The sequence below is a fragment of the Lepisma saccharinum genome, chromosome 15, assembly GCF_977018435.1.
Source record: "Lepisma saccharinum chromosome 15, izLepSacc3.1, whole genome shotgun sequence".
In the NCBI taxonomy this organism is placed as follows: domain Eukaryota; kingdom Metazoa; phylum Arthropoda; class Insecta; order Zygentoma; family Lepismatidae; genus Lepisma; species Lepisma saccharinum.
Genome location: NC_139243.1, coordinates 13,507,339 through 13,531,232, shown reverse-complemented (window position 1 = coordinate 13,531,232; position 23,894 = coordinate 13,507,339). Strand labels below are relative to the sequence as shown.

The 23,894-nt window shown below is 38.5% G+C and overlaps 1 protein-coding gene across 12 annotated transcripts in view; it reads right to left on the bottom strand.

Annotated features, from left to right (window-relative positions):
• LOC145999604 (uncharacterized) overlaps positions 1 to 23,894 on the bottom strand; it is a 107,811-nt gene that overhangs the window by 82,104 nt on the left and 1,813 nt on the right. For all 12 annotated transcript variants that reach the window (XM_083136653.1, XM_083136654.1, XM_083136660.1 and 9 more), the window contains exons 2-3: positions 20,014 to 20,175; positions 14,586 to 15,130 (exon numbers count right to left, since the gene is read on the bottom strand). In XM_083136653.1, coding sequence (XP_082992779.1) covers positions 14,586 to 15,130; positions 20,014 to 20,175 — 707 coding nt within the window. The remainder of the gene's footprint in view (positions 1 to 14,585; positions 15,131 to 20,013; positions 20,176 to 23,894) is intronic.

Sequence of the window (23,894 nt, the reverse complement as noted above, 5' to 3'; positions counted from 1 at the left end):
AATTGTTTTTTTAAAAAATGACAGTTTTCCACATAAAAAGATGAAATGAGAAAAAACTGCTCATTGTATGGCACATATTTCAGCGTTTTCTAATAGCTAACAAATAAGTGGTTCATTTAAAAAAAAAGTTTTTCCCCAAATAACAATCACATGTAAGTAACGGGTGGGTCTAAACTTACAAGTGATGATAAAAAAATGCACTCTTAGTATACTTGGCAACGTATTAATAACAAAAATGGTACGACACGAAGCGTACAAATTACATAAATTACTTCCTTGTGACATCTGCTATCCAACAAGGTACAAATGTTGCTAACATTCACATTTGTGTACAAGAAATAATACTTCATTCATCTTCATGTGAATGGAATCAATGAACAATACAATTAAAGAACATTACACATCTTGATCAAAGTGGGCACCTCTGTTACGAATGCAGGCACGCAGGTTTTTACGGACATTTGGTCTCTTAACTTGTGATGTGATGGTGTCCTTGATGTGTCGACTAGCTGTTAAGATCCTCTGCTTGAGTTCTTCTTGCGAGTTTACCGGTGTCTTGTCATGTGGCTCCAAATGTAAAAGTCGCAAGGCTTCAAATCGGGGAATCGAACCGGCCAGGGAATCGGGCCACCTCGGCCAATCCATTTCTTTGGGTAATTTTCATCCAGCCACTGTCGCACGCTCAGGCAGAAGTATGGATGGGCGTAATCAACAATCATTTGATCGAGCCATTTTTCCTGCCCCAAATCTTAAATGGTATCACTTATGAACATTTTTTGACGAACGGGATGGCAATGTTGTTGTAGAATGTGCCTCTAGCTACAAGACGTGACATGATTTATCAGCATGATGACTGCCCAGCTCGATCCCCCGATCGATTTTTCCCCAAATCATGCTAGAAATGGACTCATCATAAATAAAAAGAATACTGGGTGTCCCAGAAGTCTTTCCCTGATTACAAACTTTATTCTTATCGGCTATATGCAATGTAGAGATGTGAAAGTGGTGCCAAAATGTTGGAAAACTAAGGAAGTTTATTTGTTGCAGGTTTCAGTAATGTGGCTGGAGTGTAGCAGTGTCAGTGCCAAGGAATCCGGAATTAATGCTCTTGACATCGGGTGGCATCTTTCCATACAATGTTTCTTGGACTTGACAGGATTTGGGAATGAAGATAAATTCCATTTTTTAAATACCAACTTATTGATGGCAGATATTCTAGACAAAAGAATTCTGTACATCTGAAATTTCCTCTGCACTGTTATTGTGACCGGGTCTCGTGATACCAGAGGACATGCTGAGCTTTTTCCTGATTTGTGAACATTTCTAGTTTTCTGGGCACTGACACTGCTATACTACAGCCACGTTACTCAAACCTGCAACAAAAAAACTTGGTTAGTTTTCCAACATTTTGGCACCACTTTCACATCTTTACCTTGCATATAGAGGATATGAATAAAGTTTGTAATCAGGGAAAGACTTCTGGGACACCCGGTATATATATCCAAGAAACAAAAAAGATAAAGTGACAGACATTTTTAGATAAAACGTTTGCTTTGATTGATGCAACATAGTTGAACAAAGCTTATAATTTTGAATTGTGGTATCATTTGGGTCATTCCATGTCAAATCAACCAACGGTCTGAACCTTGACATCTCAGAAATTTATAATGTTTGGTACCGAGATAGGTAGCACCAGTAGAGTTGACAAAAACTGCCAAATTGCAGATTTTTGGGGCTCTTGGTTTTTGAGTTATTGACTTTCTAACAAGCAAAAATCCCAAAATTTTACGACATTTTGAAATCTTCAAATAGCTGTAGATCAAAAACTATTTGACCTAGAGAGATCAAATTGGTGTCATTCTCTTCTTCTTTTAATGGGCTTTAATTTGAAAAGCAACATGGGGGTGTTACTTGCATATTGAAATTTTCCAGAACCCCGTAATTTTTTCTTAAAAAAAAGATGTTTCAAATGCATCAATTGACTATGTGGGTGCAGAATTTCTTAATGGGACAGCAATGGGTTCCTATGCAAATTATTGTTTTTGTATTGTAATGTGTGCTAAATTTGTTGACTTCCATGTTAAAGCCATAAGTATAAGGTGAGTGGTTGGTGTTTAAGTGTTGATGTACGAGGGGAAGTCATTAAATAACAGGAATTTTATTCTAAACTTCATGGAGATTTATGCACAACGAAAATTTCTGTTTCGGCACTCAAAAAGGTTCCTTAGCAACATGCCAGAAAGGTGTCGTGACGATCGAGCAGTATGCACCTTCGCAGTAGCTCGTACAACATGGCTTCCCAATGTTAACTTGCACCGTAGAAGAGCAAGGAAGAATTATTCGTTTTTTGGGGTCAGAGGAAGTGAAACCTTCTGAAATTTACAGCAGAATGAAGATTCAGTATGGAGACAATTTTTTAAGTTGGGGGAAAGTGTCCTTCTGCTCTTCTCAAAAACATAAAAACGTCGGTTAAAACTCGGACATCGTCATCCAACATGGATGATTCGGAGCCGTGTTAAGATCACTTCTTCACGGTGCGAGGGATGAGACGAGGAACGCCAAGCACCAGTGACGGGCTTGATAGTTCAAAGCTTAACCCCCCTTGTCTCATCCCACTTGGCTTGCCACGTGTTAAGAATGGAAAAACAAAAAACAATTAAAAGGTCCTTAGCTGGCAGGAGGTGGATGAGAACATCGCTGTCTGCATCAGCAGACTTGGTGGCAGCATAGGCTGCTTCGTTCCCCTTGATGTCCACATGACTAGAGATCCAACAGAAGCACACTTCAGCTCTGGCACACAAGGACACTAGCCATCGAAAGATACGCTGCACTACAGGATGTCTGGAATTTGATAATTCCAGGCTCTGGAGCACACTGGTGGAATCTGTGCATACAAGGACTATCTTAAGAGCGTGAATATCTGTGAAATCCAATGCCTTTAGGACAGCATACAGTTCTGCATGTATGTGTAGGACGAAACTGTGTCTTTCGGTCTACGGAGTGCTCAATGTGCCACCACAAAGGCGCATCCCAATGATTTCGCAGATTTGAACCCATCCATGTAAAACACATTAAAATTCGGGTACTGAGAGAAAAGCTCTAAAAACTGATGATGGTACTCGACCATTGGTGCTTCTACCTTTGGGAGAGCAGTAAGTGATATGTCGATCAAATGTGCAGGAAACTCCCAAGTTGAGAGAGGCACCATGAGTGAATGTCCCAAAAGAGTATCTTCATCAATATAAAGATGTTCAGAATATTCATACATTGCTCGCACTAAAGTAATAAAATGTGGAGTCATACAATGCCCATACTCTAATATATGTGAGTCAGACAAAATTTTTTTGGAGTCAATATATTTATATTATTTTAAAATTCGCACATAACACACTATGTTCCTGAACTCGACCTTTCTCCACTCGTATCTCCCACAGCATTGTTAGTCATTTCCACTATTTTTCCTGCAGTTTGTCATTCTTTTCCATTCGTTTCAGCCTTACGAATTTCAAATAGAACTTTTCTGCAACGCTTCCGCTTCTCACGAAATAAATAGATGTACAGTGGAAGAAAAATTTAAATTTTTCTGGGGACCAAGCTGAAAAAAAATTAAAATGAATCTATGCCAAAATGTAGCAAACTTGTGCAACCCTACATGCAGAAACATACTATTTGAAAAACTAACAAACAGATTAAAGATTTCATTTGACTCTCTCGTACTACATTTCATCAATGTTTCACTCCATTTTGCATACATCTTAAGTTAATGCTGCAGAGCAGGGGTTCCCAAGCATGAAATCGAGGAAAATTTCATTTTGCAATGTTGGGACCATCAATATTGACCGTATAATGTGGGAAAATGTACAATCTGGGAATGTAAAATCGGGGTTCCACTGTATTTATATCTGCAGCCAACATCAAATGAATGAAACTTTAATTAACTCATCTAAGAATCCAAAGCTTCTTTAACTACCGGCCCACTCACTCCCGTGTAAAATTTCGTCTATAACATATTCCTTGTGCTCAATGGGCCAACAACTTAATCATTTTCAAAATATTAGACAAACTCACCAATGAAAATCACCAAGCCATAATCATTGCTTATCTACTGACAGAGTAAAAAAGTCCAAGTAACGCCACAGCAAGAGGGTTAGCAACTCTACCGAACTGGCCAATGTGCAGCTTATTTTTCTAGCAGAAGCCGTCTGGATTTACGCCAACAGGTAAAATGGTTGCAACACTTCTTACGTACAAAGATAAGACTGCTTGTAATGAACAGTTCCATAACCCGTAACCATGGTAAAAATTGGACATTAATGCTTTTTGTGTGTCACGGACCGAAATTTGGGTGTAAATTACGCACAAATGCACACCAGTGCAAGCCCTATTTATATATAAAAGTACTTCCATATCAATCCACCACACAAACTTTTGTTAACTTAAAAAAACAAAAAGGAATCACACATAAGAAAATCGGAATGTTAATTAAAACTATCTGTCAATTAAACATGTAAAATCCACTTTTGCCGCACAATGATGGCACAAAAGTAACGACAATTGTGCACTTTACATAAATAACATGATAATTTTACTGCATTTCATGTGACATTTATTGACCCTGTGAGATACCCTGGCTTTAGAAGAGTTTTGCTTGGTGGATACTGTCTTGACTTGGTAGTTGCAATATTTGAAGTGTTTAGCTAGGCCATGGGTGGGTTGGGTTCATTTGGCAAAGTTACAAGGATATATTTGTGTAAGAATAGAATTCAACCATGCTGCAGATAAGAAATTTAATTACTATTTACTTTACTAACTTAGAAGCAAAATTTCTTATTAATAGTATTATTTACAGGGCAAGTAAAAAAAAATGAAAACAACTTTATGACGTAACTGTTTACGTTAGAAAATCAAACAAGGCATCAAGAAAAACTCCGACACTTTATTCCTGCTTTACCGATGCTTCACTAGGATCGTCAGTGTTTCAAAATGGTAGGTGATTAGCAGGAATATTGTGTGTTGGAGTTAGTGAAGAAGATTGGATCACAATGAAGCAAATACATTTCTGCATACGTTTTGGTAGGAATCCAGCGTCTCAGAAGAACATCGAGTTTTCTGGGACACAGTAAGTAGATTTTCGTGATCTTCTTGTGAACACTTCACTAATTCTGTTCAAAGAGCTCAAATTGGGAATAAAACTTCCTTCTCGCCTACAGCTTTGCTCGCACCTATTATCTTGGGACGATAGAGACCATACTGAGATACAGGTGATTTGTTTTAGAAATGGTAGAAGTCTCGTTCCATACAATTTAAGAATCCACGAGGATGAATAAAAGGGATTGTAGAGATTGGAAAGGCAATTTGACTCACCTCGCTCCAGCTTGGGTTCCACTATGTCGGCTACTAATCGATATTGTTCACTAATCTCTCACTGATAATGAAAGAGCAATAAAAAAGGAGACATTGCTTGCACCGTTGCCTTTTATACTTGGAGGTGTGTGACGGCCCGAGTTGATGCAACATCCTGCCAAGTTGGAGATGACATCTATCAGTGCTGACTGCTGAGGAAGGACCGCGGTTTACGTCACTCTTTTCATACTACCATCTATACTAGTGTGTTGCACTGAGAGGATTTAGCTTAAGCACCAAATAGTTTGCACGGATGACACTAGAGAGCATACGGGATTGAGAGCTTCTTCACTCGAGTGAATAATGCTTGAACAGCCAAAAGAAGTGGTATATGCTCGAAGCCCAGTAGTACATGTATAACTGTAATTTATCTGTTGTAGTGGACCCTTAAATATGGATCGTCAAGTGGAAGATGCAGTGAAATTCAAACTTAAGTGAACACAGTCATCATCTCCTACATGTATGATTGTTGTCAGATTAAAATATTTCATTGTATACGCTCGAGGGTAGGATTCTCAAACGAATACAAGCCAGCAAAAGTAATCCCCTGCAGTACTCTAATCTACACACACAAGCAAGCTGAAAATCCAACATTGCGTGGACTTCTCATCTGCATTGTCATGGAGGTGGAGCAGAAGATTACAGTAGGTATGCACAGGGCCGGATTAAGGTGGGTGCTATTGATGCTGCAGCATTAGGCCCAGATGAAAACAGATGAGAATTTTCTGAAAGCTGAACAGTTTTCTTTTGCTATATTAACCTGAAAATAAATCTTACAATGACATTTGGAGCCCCAATTTCGGATGCCTAGACACAGCGTTACTTATTATACAGTTACTATTATTCTTTGCGCTGTGAAGTAACTATAACATCGTTGTTTTTATTGTTCACCGAAGATTTCAAGCATCAGGCCCAATTTCATCTTAATCCAGCCCTGGGTATGCACAGTGTGGAATGCAATAAAGTGCTAACATTGGTCTTCCTTGCTGCTGGTAAATAGTATCATTAAGGAAGCTTTCAGACCAAAGTGACAAGAACAATGTGTCATTTGGTAACGAACCTTAAGTAATAAATGCAACTTTTCATACCAAAGAGACACAACAAGCTGCTCATGCCACTTGTCACTTGTGTGTCGCCCAGATTGAACCGTTTTCTCAATAGCTTTCATCATGTTGCCTTGGTGTGTTGGTTTCACATGCATGACGAATGATTTCCGACAGGCTGGAGGCGTGAAATTCCCATGTCACTGTAGCCTGAAAGCTACCTTAGGAATATGTCAGTTGCAGTTTGCACTGGCACCAGGTTCTACAGAACTTTCATTTGATTAATTTTCTATTTTGAATATTGTATATTCATCTGATTATAGGTACCCAAGAATAAGCAAATGTGGCAACTGTAGTTCATTTGTGGGTATCTACAATTAGACAAGTCTAGGTGAAATAGGTGTGGAAGTAAGAGACAACATGAAGTGACATTATTGGAAAAATTCCCACCTAACATCATCCACCCTTGAAATAGAACCCAAAACTCCTGTATGGCAGTGATATGCAGTGGCGGCGACTGCCCCACCCCCCAGTTTTGAAATCCCAATCACCACCACTGGTGATATGCCTTACCAACAGGACCACCATGACGCAATATATCTACAGACAACATTCAACACATACAAAAGGAAAATTGGTACAAAAACTGAACACACATTTTTATCCTATGTATACCTGTTATAACAATTCACCCCTATTTCATTCTAATCCCACCCAAAAAAAGCAAAATTTTCTGAAGATATTTGCACTGTATCTAACCTAGAATTTATACGACCATCTGATCAAAGGGAAATTAATGAAATACTTACTTGTAAAAAATCAAAGATTCCTCATCTTCTTTGTCAGCATTCAGATATTAAATTAAAAGTACTCCACGCACATGATATAAAGAAACATTCACCAGGTTTCTTCTTGGCATATTCCTATTTGCACTGCAAGTCACAATCAAATCACATCACCTGTACAGTTATCAAAGCTGCCTCTCTTTCCAATAATCAAATCCGTGCCAGATAAAATTTGCAGACAATGGAGTACCACTTTTATAAAGATCAACCAATTTGACAATTCGAACACCTGATTGAACATTAAATTGATTCCAAAACACCTCAATACCTGACAACTGAAAACAATACTCCTTCAGATGTCTAAATGTCACCACACAAAAGACATGAATGAGTACACTAATCACTTACAAAAATCCAATTTCTCATCTCTGTTAATGTGTGTATATATGTGTGAATGTAATGTGAACAAACGCAAAACCACCAATCAAACCTCTGTATCAATAACACGTTTGATGTACCAGTAATTTGCCTTATTCATAATTTCTGGAGCAATATTTTCTTATCCAGATTACACAAGAACACATAAGTTTGAATAATCAAGTAGTTCTTTGATTCAATCAATTGTGTACAAAAGAAAAAAAAACATCAAAACAACAAACTACATAAAACAACTATACTTCAATGTAAAAAGAGTGAAAATTATTTATTCTTTGAAAAAAAAAAGTTATAATATTTGAAGATGGTCCAAATCACTCGAATGAAAATTACAATATGCAAATGAAATTACAATATACAATGATTTAACCTTTAGTAGACGGCTGGTTTTGATCGAAACTACCTCCACATGGCAGTAATTGACATGTCATATCTTGAAAACTACACATATTTGAGTTGTCTTTTTTGTTCATTAGTCTGCATTAGTCTGACATACTCGAATTACATAATACATCCATTGTTACTCTTATTAATAAGTGGAGATTGAAAAAGTACTTTGTGACCCTTCGTAATATTATGGGATAAATAAAACATGGTGCAACAGCTCGTGAGGGCCAGGCCCACCTACCGATTGCCGGCCTCACTCCCACCTGATTCTACGCACTCACTCACCCAAGCTGGGAGACCATTCAACAAGTTAAGGGGTGATGTGTGGTCAGCACGACGAACTCCCAGTCGTCGTAAACAAGGTTACACTACTCAATTGTAGTTCCCCAATTTGCTGTGTATGGGTTGCCACCGGTCCCATACACAGACCGAGAAAAGTTGTTATGCTTTCCCCCGAAGACCCAAACCTGCATGTGTCCCATAGCCGGGGCTCAAAGCATGATGCCTTAGACCGCACGGCCATGATGCTGGACAATATTGTGGGTAGATTTATAAAAATTGCTATAACTTCTAAACGACTGCAGTTGTTTTGAAAAAAATAAATTTTACGTGTAATTATGTGTCAAAAGTAACACTTTAAGCAACGTGTGGCGACTAAGGGTGGACGTGGGAGCAAAGGCCCGATTTTAAAAATTTACCCTGACTACGTTGCAGCAATTCATACATAATTTCTTTCAAACTACACACAATACTTGGGTTCTGTTTTTTGTTCATTTGTATGCCTCTTAACGTATCACATACTCGAATTACAAAACAATATATCCATTGCTACTGTTGATATTTCGAAAATTGTTTCCGTAAACTGGTAACACTGATGCTCTTATACATTGTTATTATTTTTTCCACAAGAATTGTCATTCTATTTTCAACTAAACTTTGCATGGTTGTAGGAGTGTACCACTGCTACATATTACAATTTTTAAATTCTCTTCGGTTTAGTGTGGTGGCCACAGGGGCATGTCAATTTTCGTCTTCTTCCTCCTTTAACACTAATTATTGGGAGGCACAATGCATAAATTTCACCTTTGAAAAGTCTCTGTCTTTTTCCGAAGAAAAACAAAACCGATTTCATATATCTACTACAATTAGTTATTGAGCTATAATCTTTTTTGTATATCACGGCAAATTTGAAAAGCACATGCTTGAAACATTCCTGCTCAGAGAGGCTTCCGCCTCCTAAAGGTTAAAACTGGATGTTAATCCACTTCGATACACACAAAATAGAGAATCCTTCCAAAATCTAATTTGGTTTTTGACTGCACTTTATCTAATTTTTTTTTTTTAAAAAAAAGCTAAAAATGTTGCAGTAATTTTTATTCTTTGCAGGGTTATTTTCACTCTTTTCAATTGTAACAAAACAATGAGATTAAAACTGAATATGACAGTTATTTATTTCTTAGATTTTAATAATATTTCACAGGATCCTGATACGCAATAAAGTATTTTGGGATTCAAACCTCAAACTTTCACTCACAAGATCGTATGTCAATGACTCAATGTGCACTATATTAGTTGTTTAAAAGTAGCTAACATAAATGTGTCTGCTGTGCATTGTGCCATACCATGATGGCATGCAGGAATTGTGTGGAGGAGTAATCAACACAATGCTCTAACAGTCTTAATTCACATAGCACCAACTTATGTAAGTCTGGCTGACCTACGTGGCAAAGTAGTTAGCCGAACATGCTATGACAACAAGGGTCCCAGGTCCAAATCCCAGCCTGGGCCTGCAATTCTTTACGAGTGTCCCTTCATCAATTTCATTATATCATCACTCATCCTTAGAGGCACATATTTTTGGTAAATAAAAAAGCAAAATTTCGGTACAAAAACAGACTCAATTTTGGGTTCAAAAGCGGTAAATAAAATGAAATTTCACCATTATAGTGTTGAAAAAAGCGGTATATAAAATGACATTTTGGTTTAAAAATGTGAATATAATCCAAAATTTGATTTAAAAACTGCGCTATTACACAAAATAAACATATCACTTCTAATAGCACATTAAATCATTACCAGAATATTAAGTTTATACCAATATAAAGAGGTCCATTTTTGCTTCTCAAATATTTATTTATGTTGGTACATAAACGGTAAATTTTGTGTTTAAGAGTCTATTTTGCATTTTGCAGTTCATTTCGCATCATTTTGTGACAAAACAGGGTAAGAAAATGCACCTCACACCTTTCAGAAACATGAAAAATGAACATTACAATATGTTACTTCACATTTTGTGTTTTCATCAAAAACGAAATATGCATGCCTCCACTCATCCTCATATTCACAATTAGCTAGCCAAAGGATGCCGAATAACAAATTAAAATAAACCAAAACAATCAATTATGTGAAGCTGTTTGAATTGATTGACTTGGTTTATTTTTGCTTTGCTTTTCTGCCACATTTGGCTAATCACAAAGATGAGGATAAATGATGATGCAATGAAATTGATGATGAGACCCACAAAGAGCACCCTCGTCCAGACTGGAGATTTGAACCTGGGGGCTCCTGGAATCATAGAACGCAGTGCTAACCACTCCACCCTGGAGGTCACCATGAGGCTGTTTGAACCCCACAGCTTTTACGAGGGCCACTATTTATATTTTGAGCCTTGGCAACACTGATTGAAGTTAGGCGCGATTTGACGTTTGCACGGAATTGTCTGGCATTATTGACCATAACGTACTTCAAATGTTTTGTCAATAACTTGATTTGTGTTGTTTATGTTGCCTTGGAGATTGCGCGACAACAATAAAATGGAATTAACTCGTGAACATTTTCGTGCAATGATTTTTTACGATTTTCGACATGGATTATCAAGATAAGAGTGCATCGATCAACTTAATTCCACATTTGGCGATGAAGCCCCATCCTTTGCCACTGTGAAACGCTGGTATAACGAATTTAATCGTGGCCGCCATTCGCTCACCGACGAGATTCGCGAAGGTCGTCCAAAATCAGTTGTTGTTCAAGAAAACATTGATGCTGTGCAAAACCTAATACTGCAAGATAGTCATGTGACATACTGTGAGATTGAGGCAACCATAGGTATTAGTTCCACCAGCATATATAAAATATTACATGATCATTTAGCTGTGAGAAAGGTATGTTCTCGTTGGATCCCACACAATTTGACAAAAACTCAAAAAGACGCTCGTGTCAATTGGTGCAAACAAATGCTCAATAAATACAATCGTGGTGCTTCAAAAGACGTATATAAGATTGTAACAGGTGACGAATCATGGATATATGCATATGAGTCGGAACGTAAACAGCAGTCGACAGTATGGGTGTTTCAAGATGAACCCAATCCAACAAAAGTTGTTCGCGCTCGAAGCACATCGAAACAAATGGTCGCCTGTTTTTTTGGGAAAACTGGTCATGTGGCAACTGTGCCTTTAGAGGAACGTAGAACAGTCAACTCTGAATGGTACACAACAATTTGTTTGCCAGAGGTCTTCGGTTAAATACGGAAAACAAACAAACGCTGTCGGATCATTCTTCATCAAGACAATGCCAGCTGTCACACATCTCGTCTAACAACCGACTTTATGAACAGTCAAAAAATCAAATTGATGGGTCATCTGCCATACAGTCCTGATTTGGCACCCAATGACTACTTCTTGTTCAAGAATAAATTGCGTGGACAACGATTTTCGTCGGTGGAAGATGCCGTTGATGAGTTCATAAACCATATTATGGAGGTGTCTCAAGAAGATTGGAAAAACTGCTTTGACAAATGGTTCGAACGAATGCAAAAGTGTATTGACCATAAAGGAGAATACTTCGAAAAACAATAAAGCAGTTTTCAATGCCAAATTCCTGTTTTTTCATTGTTAGGCTCAAAATATAAATAGTGACCCTTGTATGCAGAGACTTAGACCTAAAAATTCTAGCCAAACCCAGAGATTGGACTCAACCCTCACACATGACATTCAGACATCCAACTAGTCACGCTAAATTATACCATAGAGCGACCACAAACAAAAGAACATTTGGCTAAAATCTTTCGTGCACCTTCCCCTTGATTCGTTCAGCTTGGGCCATAAGGAAGCATGCTCCACTATGCTCCTCCCCTTGTCCTGGGAGTACAGTGCACAGGAGTCGCGGGTCTGCACAGGTTCATTTGCTGGTGGTTTCACAATAGTATTTGCATTACCTAGCATCACCCAGAGAAGATGCCCAGGGTATATTTTAAGGTACCTAGGCATAAGCGCATACCTCAAAATGTATGCAAGTGGAGGATGGGCATCTTCGGGGACTTCCCCCCTTTCAAAAAACCACAATGATGAAAAATGGTTAGATGAAATTAATGAAGGGACACTCACAACGGGACACTCATGCCCTGTGTCTAGGGTTGAACCGGAAACAGTAAGTTTAAAGCAATGGCATTTAACATTTTTCCAATAGCAGGTCATATTTACATTCTATAAAGAACTGACAGGCTTCATGTTCGTAGATGAGCTTTACAAAAAACTACACGGTTTCTGTTGTTTAATATACAATGCACTCTTATCTTATGAAACATGTTCTGAATTGAGGTTAGTCACTGCAACACAATAAATAAGCATAATGAAACAATGTTGTGTGATATTTGCTAAGAAAAGATGACATTTACCATTCATACACATGAATTGTCATTTACCCCTTCAAAGACAAGACTGCAATTGTTTTTTTGGCCCAAGTTCCTTTTGTTTTATTGCAATTTCATCATGCTACAAATGCAGTTTTAACATGGTTTGATTTCCATTTACTTTTGTTAACACATACTGCAGAGTTTTAGCGATTACTTAAGATTTTGTTCAATATATGCTTTTGCAGTTAGGTTAGGCAGGCCAGGTTAGCTTCTCTTAGCATTAAAATAAACTCCCTAAATGCATTCTACTACAGTTCCGATTAACTTCTACATTAATTCTCACCAGTCTACGATACTTACAGTCGCTTGTCAATGGAAAATACATTGGCCATGGGAAGCTCACATGCTTGTGTAAGTTACTTTTTAAGTTGTTTTTTCAACACAAATAACTTTTTTCCGAAATGCAAACAGATCTCATTACTTTAAGGAAGGTTCAAATTTTGTGTCACAATGATTGCCAAAATTCTATGATTATTAGTAGGGAGCGGAAGTTGATGAAATGTCATCTTCTTTCTGACATCTCGGACACGATGCCCATTAAATATACACAATATTACACTTCGTCTAGAACCCAAAAAAGGTAATTTTAAAGTGCATTTTATGCCAATTTTCAGGTTTTAGGTCATTTTCCCAGATTTTCGGCATTTTTCCGTCATTTTTCGCAATATTCGTTGTATTGTTTCATCATATTTTGTTACTTTTTTTCATTTTGGTAATATTCTTGAGTATTTTCACCAAGGTGAACATAGGCATATATATATCTGGCAGGATTGAATGCTGAACTGATGACAGTCTTTGTTCTGTCAGGGGAAACTACCAGGTGTCCGTCTGGGGCAAACTCAGATTTAAGATCAGTTAAGGAGAGGCTGGAAATACCTTGGCCAGATGGTGAAAGCCACGGGGAATTTTTTCTGGAGCAAGCTGCGATGCTCGAGCAGGGCGGGGGGCAATGGGGACGGACTGCATTTTGTTTAATTTCCATTTCATTTCAATTTTTAACCGGAAACTAACAAATTTAATGCTCATTTTTTGCATTTTTTACGTCATTTTTCCCCATTTTTTAGGACATTCTATAGGTCATATACCTATATTTTTTACGTCATCAACTTCCGCTCCCTAATTATTAGTCTTCCTGCTAGGAGAATTTGAAAGAAATCATAAAACAAAAGGAACAGTTACAATTTTTTCTTCACTAGCATGTCAATATTTTACTTGAATTTGGATGAGGAAATTAGTTTTGAAGATAAGTGTCGGTAAGTAGATTCTTCAACTTTGATTCTACATTATTCGTTTTGGAAAAGTGCTGTTTGAAGGCGTAAGTGATACCAGGTAGGGGATGATTACACAGAACAAGAAATTCTGACTCTTGCACATATTTTGATTTTTAGTTTTTAAGTTTTCTGGTTTGCATTGTTCATTATTCTTTTCATTATGGTCTATAACGGGCCTCTAAATTACAGCCAGGAGGTCATATGCAGCCTGCAGGCCAAAGGGTTGAAGGCCACTTGTTTAAAGGACTGGGCCTACAGTTGAAAGTGGTATCTGAGCCACTGGAGATTGAATCCAGGGCCTCCTCACTACAAGGCAACAGCAGGTTACTTCTTTCCTACTATTATTTTATGGTACCCATTTTCATTACTTTTCGTGCCTATTCGCCTGCCTATCTTAGAGGTTTTTAGTGCCTACAAATCAGTTCCACTATTGATCACATTTCAATATGCAGTACAAGAATGAGGTGTAATTTTCTTGCGTACCTCTAGTACCACCACTACTTATGAATGAAATAATTAACTGTCATACTCAATTTTCATCTCCATAATAAAAAGTTATTTCACCTACCGTTCTCCAGCTGCCGTTGCTTGACTTCCAGACGGAACAAGATTTGCTCCTCCGCTATTCCCCGTGTCGTCATCATCACTTAAAATGAGCACTTCGTCATCACTGTCCTCCGCTGACACTGTCTCACCAAATTGTCCCCCATCATAAGGATAATATCCTTCACTTCCAGGTACATTTTGTCCACTAGGAACACTTTGGGTTGCACTCATTCCATCAAAGAGCATCTGACTAGGATCACTCGCACTTCCAGCTCTACTGGAGTCTGGTAAAACTGAAGCTCCTTGGATACACTGACTGGAGAGCCTCGTGTCGATGGAGGTCGAAGGCATGGCAATGTTAGGAGTCACAAAATCATCTTTCACTTCAGTTTTAACATGAGGTTGTTCTTGGGGCCATGCACTTGGCACATCAGTCTCTTCCTGAATCTCCGCCTTCACGAAAACTGGCTGAGAGTAGCCCATGTTACGTGGTGTTATGGTCACTGTTTCTTGAATGCCAGGATTCCGTTTACGAATTGGACTTGAAGACCAGGATATGGCAGGATTCTGAAATAAATATTTGCTATTTAGTAATCTCTTCTTAAATGGTTAAGGTTTATTCAAACAGTACTGAGATTACTTGTTAAAAACTACACAAAATGCACAAACAGCATGATAAAAGACACTTTAAGAGTTTGTCCAAGCTTTCGATTCCATCCTGAGATCATCATCATCGAGAGAGTGCGAAGGGGACATGGTTGAGTTTCTGCTGGTGCTACTTGCTGTGTCTGCCAGAAGATGTCCTTGCAGTCTCGCAGTGTTGGTTGTCGAGATTGATGGCTGAGGGAGATGGGTTTTTCAGTTTGACCATGTTATACCATGATAAATAAAGATGTCCACATAAATTGTCGTTGTACTGAAATACCAGGACATATAGCCTATATAGGAAAATGCAAAAGACCTATCAAAGACAGATTCGCAGACCACATAGAACACATACACAGGAAAAAAGTTCTTCTGGGTTGGCCAAACACGTTATAGAAACCAACAAGCAATTACCACAGCATTGTGTTTCCTTTTTGGCACAGGCTAAAGGAAAAATAGAAAAGGATGTTAATGAAAGTGATTAAAAACACAAATAATCTCAATGGCAATTTATGTGGAAATCTTTATCATGGTATAACACGGTCAAATTAAAAAACCCATCTCCCTCTGCCATCAATCTCGACAAACAAGAACTTACCAACACTGCGAGACTGCAAGGACATCTTCTGGCAGATACAGCAAGTAGCGCCAGCAGAAACTCAACCGTGTACCCTTCGCACTCTTTCGACCAGCCCTGATAATGATTCAAAGATGGAATCGAAAGCTTGGAAAAACTTTTAAAGTGTCATTTACGAGGGTCACTATTTATATTTTGAGACTTGGCAACACTGATTGAAGTTAGGCACGATTTGACATTTGCACGGAATCGTCTGGCATTATTGACCATAACGTACTTCAAACGTTTTGTCAATAGCTTCATTTGTGTTGTTTATGTTGCCTTGGAGATTGCGCGACAACAATAAAATGGAATTAACTCGTGAACATTCTCGTGCGATGATTTTTTACGATTTTCGACGTGGATTATCAAGACAAGAGTGCATCGATCAACTTACTTCCACATTTGGCGATGAAGCCCCATCCTTTGCCACTGTGAAACGCTGGTATAACGAATTTAATCGTGGCCGCCATTCGCTGACCGACGAGATTCGCGAAGGTCGTCCAAAATCAGTTGTTGTTCAAGAAAACATTGATGCTGTGCAAAACCTAATACTGAAAGATCGTCATGTGGCATACTGTGAGATTGAGGCAACCATAGGCATTAGTTCCACCAGCATATATAAAATAGGCTATTACATGATCATTTAGCTGTGAGAAAGGTATGTTCTCGTTGGATCCCACACAATTTGACATAAACTCAAAAAGACGCTCGCGTCAATTGGTGCAAACAAATGCTCAATAAATACAATTGTGGTGCTTCAAAAGACGTATATAAGATTGTAACAGGTGACGAACCATGGATATATGCATATGAGCCGGAACGTAAACAGCAGTCGACTGTATGGGTGTTTCAAGATGAACCCAATCCAACAAAAGTTGTTCGCGCTCGAAGCACATCGAAACAAATGGTCGCCTGATTTTTCGGGAAAACTGGTCAGGTGGCAACTGTGCCTTTAGAGGAACGTAGAACGGTCAACTCTGAATGGTACACAACAATTTGTTTGCCAGAGGTCTTCGGTCAAATACGGAAAACAAACAAACGCCGTCGGATCATTCTTCATCAAGACAATGCCAGCTGTCACACATCTCGTCTAACAACCGACTTTATGAACAGTCAAAAAATCGAATTGATGGGTCATCCGCTGTACAGTCCTGATTTGGCACCCAATGACTTCTTGTTCCCGAATGTCAAGAATAAATTGCATGGACAATGATTTTCGTCGGCGGAAGATGCCGTTGATGCGTTCAAAAACCATATTATGGAGGTGTCTCAAGAAGATTGGAAAACCTGCTTTGACAAATGGTTCGAACGAATGCAAAAGGAGAATACTTCGAAAAACAATAAAGCAGTTTTCTATGACAAATTCCTGTTTTTTTCATTGTTAGGCTCAAAATATAAATAGTGACCCTCGTATCATGCTGTTTGTGTTGCTTTTAACAAGTATGTATGTTGTTGACACGCGATGTAAGAAGTTTTTTATTCTCATAGTACTGAGAGTACTTGAGCTAGATCAACATTGAAGGTTGTTGCCAGAGTCATATTATCCTTGGAAAAACGTAATAATTACGTAGATGCATATTTCATCTTTGACAGAAACACGAACTGTGATATTACAGACTTCAATGTTTTATTTTTGAGGGTTTTGAAAACTATGTGGTAAATTTTCCTACCATTTACCCATCGGTAAAAAACCCTAAATATTGTGTTTACAAGAATTTGTATTTGCACTTGATCTATCACCATTTTCTGTCAAAATATGATTTAAGATCGTTCCATGGGGTTGTATGGCCAGTTCTTGAGCACATGTTGTCTGCACCTGCTAATAAAATCCTAAACTGCTAGTATTGCTAACTGAGACTACAAGCAAAGTCATTTTCAGACCTCCCCAATGGTGCAGTGGTAGCATCGTCGCCTTGTAAACAAGGGGTCCTGGGTTCGATACCCGGTGGACAACATAGTGGTTCGGATCCCATTTTAAACTGTAGGTCCAGTTCCGATGAGCCTTACTGTGCATAAAGTGGACTTAAACACCAAATCAAATCAAACTATCTCCTTTTCACATCACCCATAAAAATATTATTTCCAAACTCAAGTGTTGTACATGACATTTGTTAGGCACAAACCAAAGATTAGCATGGTGTCAATAACAAAACTGCAAATTATGATGTTGTGTTAATTTCTTACAATTTCTTCTCTCCCAAAAGTGGCATTCTGGAATAAAAATTTCCTTGACTTGAATCGTTAATTAATTTCTACAGTTTCCTACAGGGACTGATCTGGCCACCAAAAATATCTCAATGGATGTAGTTTCATAATGCAAAAACAACTCAAGTGTGAATATTTCTTCTAATTGATGAAAGTTGTACCTGAATAACTTTCACAATACACGTTAACTATTTTATGACATTAAAGAACTTCTTACGACAACGTGATGGCAAAATTCTTGTTAAACAACATGCAAAATACATAAACAGCACGGGGCCTCCTTCATGGGTCCAGTCTTGATTAGCCTTACTGTGCATAAAGTGGAATTAAAACACCAAACCAACATAAACAGCACGATACAAGACACTATAAAAGTGATTTTTATGTATTTTGTTTAACAAAAAATTCTTTTATTTCCTCTAATAACTACATCATAACATACTGGCCGTGGTGGCTCAGTCGGTAACGCATCTGACTACCATGCTAAAGGTCCCGGGTTCGATCGCCGGCTGGTTCAAATCCGGGAACTTTTCTAACAGTGGAAGCGGCCCCGGCGCCCACCCAGCATCGAATAACATGGGTACCTGGGGGAAACCCTGGGGGGTAAAGGTGGTCAGGAGCGTGATGCTGATCACATCACCCCCTACTCACGACCGGATCAAGAAAGTGTGGGGCGTTAGCCCCACACCCCCTATACGCCTTCATGGCGTGGTGCTATGCACAGGGGAACACTTTACCTATTTTTTTTTTTACTACAACATAAATAATCTTAATCAACATAACATTATAGACTGATCTATGAGCTTTAATTGGTAACTTTCCTGTTATTCATTTCCCCCAACCATTCAATTTTACTCAGAGTAATACTTTAATTTCAATTTTTTTTAAAACACTGACAATGCCGTAACAGCCTGGGGTCCAAGAGTTAATGCCATATTATCAATATTTAGAGGCACATATTTCTGGTAAATAAAAAAGCAAAATTTCGGTACAAAAACCAATTTAGAGTCAATTTCGGGTTCAAAAGTGGTAAATAAAATAAAATTTCGCTGTTATAGCAGTAAAAAAGCCGTATATAAAATCACATTTTGGTTATAAAAAAATGTGAATATAATCCCAAACTTGATTTTAAAAAATGCACTTACTACACAATATAAACATATACCTTCCAATAGAACATTTATGTCGTTGCCAGAACATTAAGCTTATTCCTGTATAAAGGGGTTCATTATTGCTTCTCAAATATTTACAGCAGAATTCATCAATTGAATTGAATTGCATTACTCACAGGATAATTCTAACTTCAGAAAGTGTCACGTCGGTAAATAAACTCAATATTTTGTGTTTAAGTCTCTCTTTCGTATTTTGCATTTCATTTCGCATCATTTCGTGACAATACAGGATAGGAAAATTCACCTAACACCTTTCAGAAACATGAAAAATTAACATTACAATGTGTTATTTCACATTTTGTGTTTTCATCAAAAACGAAATATACATGCCTCTATCAATATTCTCACGTGTTTAAGATATATTCTGAGCCTCCATGATGGTGTAGTGGAACATCATCTTGTAATCAAGTGATTTGATACCCTGCGTAGGAACATTGGTTTAGATCTCACTTCAAACTGTAGATATGGTCCCGATTAGCCTATCTGTGCTTAGAATGGATTTAAAAACAAAAACATTGAACTTACATTTGAAAATATTTAAAAAGCGTATGAAATGTAAGAATTCAAAATCTAAACGATCGATTTTTACATAATTAGTAATTCTTACTTTTCAAACTAAAGTACACAAATAGCACATTGCAATAAAGATAAAACATCAAACATAGAGTGGAACTTCAATTATACATTTATTTTCAGGGCAATAAAGTTTAAAAACTTTAAAAGCATGGAAACAATTTTAATGTTCAATTCTATTGTGAAGGAAAATGGAAAACCAGGATTTCAGTGATTTAAGGAATAATCAGGCTTACCTCAAAGAGTGCTTTCTGCTTCCTCCTCTCTTCTTCAGACGATACGTATGCATTGAGCAGATTTTCTGACTCATGGCAGAGGTCTCTGAAATCCTGAAAACTTTCCAGCTTATCTATACACGAATGGCACACGTTTTTAGGTAAATTGTCATCTTCTGAGACCTGAAAACCAGGAAGTAAAGAAATGAGTAGGGCTAGTATGTTATGACCAAAAATATATAAATAAATATATAATATAAATAACAGTCTAGCAAATTTAATACACTTTGAAAATGGTTGAGTTTTTTGAAGCAAATGCTTGATTCTTGAAAAAGAGGAAGTTTACCAAAAAAGGTTAAAATACTCTCTATCAATGTAGATTTTCAGTGAAAAATGCAGGCTCGACCAGGACTCGAACCCGGGTCTCTGGCATACCGTGCCATTGCTCGACCTCGTTTTTCGCTGTTGCCATTTTACCTGTGTGGGATTGTCTCTTCTAGTGTTACAGCAACAGCATATGTTGCCTTTGAAACACTGTAGATGTTGACGTTGCCTAGTAGAGCAACGGCACAGCATGCCAGAGACCCGGGTTCGCGTACTGGTCGAGCCTGCGTTCACGCTGAAAATCTACGTAGTACATCTCCTGTGTGTCACATTTTTGTGAGATCACTAATGCCGGAATGCAATACATATGTCACATGATGTTTTTGACTTTTTGAGCACACTGTGACTGAACATCTTGTTTGTGATTAGCAAAGTTTAATTTGATATATTTGTGAAGAGGAATTTTAAATTTTCCACCAAATACAAGCATGGTGGAAAAAGTCTGCAAAATAGCCTAAGTGCTGATGCACCCAAAATCTGAAATTCAATCAATCAATCAATGACCCATGTATAAAATGCCTGTGTACCATGATTAATTTTGAATTAAACAATTGGAACTTGGATGCAAATATTTTCACACTTTTGAGAAACAAAAGATTACAAATGGACACAATATTAATTAATCTGTAATGCAAAACTTCAAAGCTTCATATGTAAAGCAAATTACGGAAGTTGTAACTATTTGTGTCTATTGTAATCGTTATTATCAACTAAAGTAACCAGATATCCTGATTTTCGCAGGACAATCCCTTTTTTTAGGGTCATGTCCTGCAGTATGTGATGCTTCTCCAAAAAACCAAATACGTTCTATCTTCCAACAGCATCCTGCAAAACATCCAGACGATTATTTACCTCTTTGAAACGTTAGTGCCTTTTAAATTAATACATTGTTAGTTCGCATAGAAATACTTGTAGATCTAAAAATTTTCACGCTCGCTTCGTTTGCGACCTTAATCTTACTGTAAAGCTTATATTTAATGCTTAGTAGCAGATATTGCATGCAGTCTGTTCATGATATAATATGCAAGGTACTGAGTGATAACTGAAAGTACCAGGTGGTATCAAAAAGTTTCGAGGCTAGTTCTGTAACATGCCAACAGATGGCAGCGCAAGGCTGCATGCAGAGGCACAGGGAGCACCAACCTTCATAAGTCAGTGTGCCAAGAGACATCGTCCTGTGTACATCGTGAGCTGTGCAGCTGGTGCTCTTCTGACCACGTGCGTTACCACATCTGAAATTTCATCATGGACAGCAAGTTAGAACAACAAGCGAACGTGAAATTCTGTGTGATACTGGGTAAATCCGCCACAGTGGTATTATCATATCTGAGTGAAACCTGCTAGAAAAGTGTTGTTTTCCACACTATGTATTCAAGGCGCTGGATCGCAAGCCTGCCTCATTTGCGAAGGATTTCTAACGAAGGTGGTTGTCCAGGGAATGGAAGAGGTGATAATCTGTTGGATCAAGGTCCAGGAAGTACCGTGGATGGCACAGTGTCTCCCAGGCCAAGTCACTGTATGGCATCCCTGACCACCCATGCCACATGCAGCTTGGCATTGTCGCGAAGAAGCAGTACACACAATTAGCATATGCTGGCTCCTTATGGTTCAGTGCCTGTTGCGCACGTTCCAACTGCTGCGAGTAGAGATTCCCAGTGATGGTTTGGCCAATTGGTACCAGCTCATAGAGCACCACTTGGCGACTAGTCCACCATACAGAGCATGATCTTGCAGGGTGAGTCACAGGGTCCCCGGGTTGACAACCAATGTCTGGTACACTTGGGAGTGTCATACAGGACCCACTTTTCATAACTGGTGAGCACTCAACTGAATATGGGTGTGTTGTGGTGCCAAGAAAGCAACGAGAAACAGGATGTCACTTATTGTTGCACCTTCCGACAGTGCATGAGGTACCCTCTTGCTCAACTTGAACATCTTTCCTATGTGGTGCAGGTGCAGGCTGGCTGTTTCATCAGAAACCTGGAAGTGGTTGGCAAGCTCACCACACCTTAGGCTGCTGTCCTGTATCGCCGCCTTTAGGGCCTCGTCATCCAGGACCTGTGGTCGGCCACTGCGGGAATCATCACAAAGTGACAGATCTCCCGACCTGAACATCTGGAACTAATTCCTATCTGTGTGTTCATTCACAGCATTATCATCAACGGCCTGATGTATTCAGCGACTTGATTCTGCTCCGGACAAGCCAACCTTCAAGTCATAAAGCAGACAACCCTGAAAGAGCTGCTTCAACACTTCCATTTCTCTTCACACCTGCTCCAGCTATGGCTGCTATGAGGCCACAATGTGTGAGTATTGGGCAAGACCAATGTCTCCACTCCCACCACAACCATTTTTTCAGGCACCACTTCTTCCCATGTGACGTTAAAAACGGCAAGAACTCTTTTGGTTACCTTGTATATGCAGGGGTGTTTTGAAAATAACCCAATTCTGGGGATTTACATGTTTGATTGATTGATTTGGTGTTTTAAGTCCACTTTATGCACAGTAAAGCTAAGTGGGACTGGACCTACAGTTTAAAGTGGGATCTAAACCAATGTGTGCCTCCACCGGGTATCAAAACCAGGAACCCTTGATTACATGTTTGATGCATTGATGAGATGATTACTACAGCTGCGGCAAGAGGCAAAGATATTCACAGTATTGATTAATATTTTAATATTATTTCACAATGTATGGATGTTTTATGGTAAGAAAGTAAGGACACACACACTCGAAAAAATCTGTAAGATCAAGACCTACAGGAAGGTTAATCTGTAATATTAAAAAGATAAGCAAAGGGTGGAACAAAAATTAGAGAAATTAATGTCAGGGGTCCTCGGGTCGAATCTCAACTTGGACATGGATGCTCTTTGTGAGTGTCCATTTACAATCATATCATCACTCATCCTCATTGTTGCAATTAACCAAAAGTGACAGAAATGAGATGTTAAACAACAATCACATCAAATTAAGAAGAAAACAGGGTAAACATCTGATATTCTGTAACTTCTTCGTTTTGTCAATTTTTGACATTTGTACTTACCTATCTGCTTCGCGGAACATTCTTTAAGGTGTATTCACGTTTTTCGTCCCGGAATCGGTGGGAAATTTAAACTAAAAAATGATTTTTGTTTGAAAATTTTGAGTCCACATTTCCCACCGATTCTGGGCTCCGCCCCTTGGGTAATTGACCTACCGCCCCCAACCGCTAACGCGGCCCCGCATCCTCTCTGCTCCAGCTCCCCAGCTTTATCTATAGAGTCCCTGTAAAAGCATGTTAGAAATTGGCCAGAGTCACCTACTCCCAAATGAGCCCCAAACTTTTAAATTTGAAGAAATCCGTTACATCACACAAAACACCTTCCACATGTTAGACAATGCTACAGGAACTTATTTCCGTAAGTAGTTTCTTCTGTAAAAATGAAGAAACCTGTCCGGGGAATATCAGATTAGTACCAAAAACAGATTAAATTGTGTAATATGCCAGGGCACATGTAAGCAGCATTACTTTTCCTTTG